This window comes from Pundamilia nyererei, unplaced genomic scaffold (assembly GCF_000239375.1).
Source record: "Pundamilia nyererei isolate P.nyererei 1_Seehausen unplaced genomic scaffold, PunNye1.0 scaffold00005, whole genome shotgun sequence".
Lineage (NCBI taxonomy): Eukaryota > Metazoa > Chordata > Actinopteri > Cichliformes > Cichlidae > Pundamilia > Pundamilia nyererei.
Window position 1 is genome coordinate 1,866,483 of NW_005187406.1, and position 5,673 is coordinate 1,872,155.

Below are 5,673 nucleotides of genomic sequence, written 5' to 3' on the forward strand. Positions count from 1 at the left end.
GTGGTATCATCTGCAAACTTGATGACGGTGTTGTCTGGGTGGGAACTAACACAGTAATGTGTGTACAGAGTGTACAGTAGGGGACTCAGTACACAGCCTTATGGAGAGCCGGTGTTAAGGCTGAGGGCTGAGAAAAGATGAGGCCCCACTCTTACTGTCTGTACACGGTCTGAGAGGAAGTCTCTGATCCAGCGGCAGGTGGTGGAAGGAAGTCCAATTTCCAGCAGTTTAACTATTAGTCTGTCCGGGAGTATCGTATTGAAAGCAGAGCTAAAGTCAACAAAGAGCAGCCTGGCGTAACGGCCCTGCACTTCCAGGTGAGAGATGGTGGTGTGGAGCGTTGTAGCAATGGCATCTTCAGTTGATCTGTTAGCTCTGTATGCGAACTGGAGCGGGTCGAGTGAATTACAGAAGTAATTACTAGGTAACAGCTCACGTCTTTGTGTTCCTGCTGTACAGAGCATCCAGAACATTCCCACTGTATGAATGCAGTGGTGAACTAGCTGTGACATTGTGTTGGCGTATTACACATACCTCTTATTTGTCAGTCTCTAAATGATCCCTTTCTGTAGTGTTTTAGAATTGAAGTGTCTTTTATATAATTGAACATTAAGTAGACAGATGTGTTTGTTATCATTTAATGTTACTTTCTTTTTAATTACAAAGAGTAGAAGTGACCAGATGTGTCTTCAGTTGCTTCTCGTTGTTGTTTTAGGAATATCCAACACTGACCACTTTCTTTGCTGGAGAGATCATCAGTAGGAAACGGCCATTTCTCACTCGGAAATGGGATGCAGATGAGGATGTGGATCGTAAGCACTGGGTATGGTGAAACCGCTTTTATTTGTAAATTACAAAAAATTATTCTCCATCAGACTGATTTATTCTGACCTATCCTGTAAACATTTTTTGTGTCCAGGGCAAGTTCCAGGCCTTCTACCAGTATGCAAAGACATTCAACTCTGACGATTTTGACTACGAGGATCTGAAGAACTCTGACTATATTTTCATGAGGTGGAAGGTACGATTACCGAACAGTGAACTTAACTATATTCTGCAGTAGGTTGCCTCTTATATTTCTGTTGGTTTTTCTCACCTGCCTGCCTTAGGAACAGTTTTTAGTCCCTGACCACACAATTAAGGACATCAGCGGCGCTTCCTTTGCGGGATTCTACTACATCTGCTTCCAGAAATCCACAGCAACAATTGAGGGCTACTACTACCACAGGAGCTCCGAATGGTGATGCAGCACACTAAAAGTTATTGTGATTCAAGGTTGACTTGTATTAGGAGCTTTAACCAGCTGGCACACCTCTGAAAAGTTGCTTTGTCCTAGACTGGCTGAAAATCTGGTTGGGGAAAACTCATTCAGTCAGCTTCTCTCAAGTTTTCTCAATTGTGGCTCCTCAGATAATTAGCAGACAGCTCTAGTTTAAAATGTGTAATTTTATATACACAAAGCAGAACAGTCCAACTCGCAGTTTGGTCTGTTTAATTTATGTGGTTATGCTGCCTGGTTATAAGCAAACTTAGCCCCACTTTTACTCCATCTCTAGTGTTTTTGTGCATTCTGTGGTAGCAGTTTAACTGTTGCTGTTCAAAATAGTCTCCAAGCCATTTTTATCTCACCAAATTCACACCTACAGTCAATTTACAGCCACCAATTAAACTATTAGTATTTATTTATTGTCATTGTCAAGAACAATGAAATTGCGTTTGGGGCTTCCATACAACCCAAAAAAAAGAAGAAAATAATAAATACCCCTTAAAACCCAAGTGTACATATTTAACCCAGTGTGACTCCAATGCAATAGACAATCCTTAGCAATAACATGAGAACATGACAAGTAATGTTGGTAGAAATTCAGACAAAGACCTGAGAAACATGACAAAGTACAACAATGCAACCCATTCAATATTATTGTACTGTGAGATATGATATCAGATATGATAGTTATCTATTTAAGAAAGAGGGGGGGGGCAGGAGGGGGAAGAGAATAAAGATATGATGCACCAATGCAGACCAGTTCATTGCTATTAAGAAGTTGGATATGGTTATTGTCCGTGAGAGGGGGGCAGAGAGCTCAGGAGCCTCACAGCCTGTGGATACAGGCTGTTGGCCAGTCTGGATGTTCTGGCCTGTATAGACCTGTACCTTCTCCCTGAGGGCAGCAGATGGAAAAGGTGGCGCGCAGGGTGATGTTGGTCCCGCAGGATACTGTGCACCCTCCTCAGACAGCGAGTGGGGAAGATATTACTGATCTCTGGCAGACTTGTTCCAATAATTCTGCCAGCTTCTTTCACCACCCGCTGGAGTGCTTGCTGATCGGCCTTGGTGCAGCTGGGGAACCACACTAGAAATCCATACGTCAGAACGCTGCTGATGGCACAGTTGTAGAAGTTCAACATCAGAGATCTGGGAATGTGTGCGCTCCGCAGTCTCCTCAGGTAGTAGAGGCGCTGTTGGGCCTTCCGTGCAACTGAGGTGATATGGTTGCCCCAGGACAGGTCCTCGGTCACAGTTACCCCCAAGAATTTAAAACTGCTCACCCTCTCCACCGCCTCACTAAACTAACATCCAAGTCTTTGAGTTGTGGTTGTTGGCACCATTGCCTTAGTCTTTCTATATGTTGTACCTATGCAAAAATGTTCATATTGCCTCATATTATACAGAATTGAAGCCAATACCAATATATTTGCGACCAGCCAGTATCAGATAGGTGATTGATATAGGTCTGGTTGTAATATTGCATTCGCAGAAGTGCAGCACTGCTCTGTAGCCTGTACTTACAAAAATGTGCCTTCTCACTCTTATGTCTGTATTTCTCACATAGTGCTAATGCATATACATGCTGACATATACTATCTCCTACCAGGTACCAGTCTTTGAACCTCACCCATGTTCCTGAGCACAGTGCAGCAATCTACGAGTTCCGGTGACCCTGGTCGGCGTTGTGGATCTTTCTTTTGTTGGACTAAGACTTAAAAGCAAAGCAGAGGTCTGCAGACGCTACTAGGGATTTGGACTTGGAGCAGTACAAACTTTTACATGTTCTCAACCAGTGGGTGGACAGACGAAGATGAGTATACAGGATATAAGGGACAAATGAATGTACGCATGGAAATGCTGGAAAGGAAGAAAGTGCAGGTGTGCTCCCTGGTTGGAGCTTGTAAAGTCAGAACCAGCAGCAAAGACTGGGTGCGGTTCATATAGTGTGCCCCTTTCTTCATTTCTTTTAATGTCTGGCTTTAAAAATGCTTGGCACAATATCTCGAGACACTTTAAGCTGAGTTGGGAATTCCCCTTCTTATTTTGCAAATCGAAACGTATCCAGCTTTCATTCACTTGGAATGAGCAGAATAAACAGGTTCGGCGACCGTCAGACAAGGATTCCTTGCAGGACTCTGTTCTTATAAACACAATCTCTAAAGAAGTAAATCACCATGTCGGTGGAGGAAAGCCAACACAGAAGGGTTAGGTTTATCAGGTTTTACAATTGGAGCTTTAATAAGCTCATAAGCTAGAAAGTCAGTATTTTTAAGCTAAGCTGGTTCTTTGTTTGCCTGCCAAGAGTATATGTTGTTTTACTCTGAATGATGGTCACTGAGCGGCACTTTTTCTTTCTTTCTTTTTTAAAAATGGATACAATCTGAGAGACACAAGCTTTTCCCCTGTGTTTATAAAACCGCTTGGGAGATCATCACATAGGATTGCTGTGGATCTTATTCTTTTGAGTTATGTTTGCACAGGTTTTGTTTTTGTGACTAAAATGCTTGCAGTTAGCGTTCTACACTTACATCCCAGTACACAAGCTTCACCGCAGGTTTCACACTTTTCATTTTCTTTATTACATGAAGGCTTTAGAGCCAGTACAATCCCATAACAGTATTCAGAAGAGTATTTTTTTTATCCTGCACTCTGCATCAAACGAAAAGCTTTTTACTCCCCGTGTGTCGTTTTAAATTAAGACCCCCCACCACCCTACATTTGTCTCCTCAACTATGCAACACTTTCAAATAGCACTCCCCAAAAGTAAGGCCCTGATATGTGAGAGGGAAAATTTGATTCTATCCTTAGAGTATATGAAAAAGAACTATCTTAATTAAAAGGAAATATTTTTGTTATAAATATATGTGACAACACTCTCCTGCCTAATCATGTTCCCCTTCTATTTGATGGTGCCATCTTTTTAAAGCTTATTAGAGTTGTATTATAACAAAACGTGTTTGTTTGAGACTAACATTGGATTTGATTGGTGGTGTGACTATAAAGAGTGGAATATGGATTTTAAAAAAACAATTTCAAAACACCCTTTGTTCTGTCTTATGTGTTTGACCTCTTTACAATAAGTTGTGGTACGTGTTCATTTCAAACTGATGAAAGGTGTGATAAACTGGAAGATCATCTTGCCCTCTGGTGCCCTCTAGTGTCGCTAAACACTTGTTGCAGCCTTCCTGAGGATTTATCGACCCTGACTTTGTTTAGAAGCATTGTGCAAAGGTCTTGACGCACTTGCAAAGGTCTTTTAAAGGGTTTTTTTGGGACGTTGGCTGCTTGGCTGCAAAAACAACCATTTTTAAGAGAAGGTTGTTTTTGCTCGTTTAGCCACTGGCCTATGAATCATAAGCACAAAGAAGGCACTTAAGTCAAGGGATCAACCAGTGTTGTTACTGGCAGTCTGTTAAAAAAAACACATTTTGGTCACATTTCTTTAGTTGAATCGATATAAATATGTGAATTTAAAAGTTTGCCACAGTTTGGCAGAGAGGAAACTGTATTTTTGCACCAACAAAAGGATTCACAAAAAGCTACAAACTTCTCAGCATGGTGTAAATTGTGTCTGTGAGAAATCTGACTAAGCTGGGCAAGTAGAGGACAAAATAAGAAGTTGCAGGACTAAAAAAGATCCGCAGATGATGAAAAGTATCTGAATGTCATGTCTGTAAGTAACAGGAAAAAACAATCCAGCAAAGACCTGACGCAGGATCTGAGAGATCCATTTGATCCTTTGTTTCATCTACCGAAACCTCATCAGAAATGGTCTCAGTGGAAGAAGCCTCAATGAAAGGAAAGCAGGTAGGAAAAACGGAGGAATGATAGATTTTTGCGTGACAATGATCCCAAACTTTTCCACAGTATAATCATGCTTGGATAGAAAAACACACAATAGAACAAACACTGTGGGTTGTGGATGGGCCTCCTCAGAGTCTGTACTTCAACATTTGTGAAACGGTGTGAGATCATCTGGATGAAGAACACAAAGCCTGGAGAACTGTTCCTCAAGATTAGTAAAGAAAGTACCAGAAAACCTGTCTCAGTGAGTTCACAACATGTTGTTCCTTGTATGTTTGCAAATGTTTGAATGCATTTCTGTATTCATTTCTTATTTTCCCAGCAAAGAAACCAGCTTTCAGCCGACTGAGACACAAACACACATCCTTTATTGAAAAAGAAAGTATTGTTTGAAAAGTAAGAACGAGACGCTCTACTCGCCTAAGGAGAATCAAGCAGCTGCTTTAATTACATATATTTGTTAGCTAACATTTACCCACCTTTCATTATTATTATTGTTTGTTTTTCTTGTCTGCTGACCTGAATTCTTGCAATGTAGCAATCCAGTTAGTACACAGAGGAAAGCCTTACGGATGGTTAAGAAATGGGGAAACTGAGTA

General features: G+C 41.2%; 1 protein-coding gene across 1 annotated transcript in view; it reads left to right on the plus strand.

The window, feature by feature from the left end:
• The window catches only part of LOC102215681 (glucose-induced degradation protein 4 homolog), a 9,639-nt gene extending 5,331 nt beyond the window's left edge, over nt 1–4,308 (plus strand). Inside the window, exons 3-6 of the mRNA XM_005721718.2 lie at nt 716–823; nt 920–1,021; nt 1,110–1,240; nt 2,877–4,308. Of these exons, the coding sequence (XP_005721775.1) occupies nt 716–823; nt 920–1,021; nt 1,110–1,240; nt 2,877–2,940 (405 nt within the window). The 3' untranslated portion in view covers nt 2,941–4,308. The remainder of the gene's footprint in view (nt 1–715; nt 824–919; nt 1,022–1,109; nt 1,241–2,876) is intronic.
• The last annotated feature ends 1,365 nt before the right edge of the window (nt 4,309–5,673 follow it).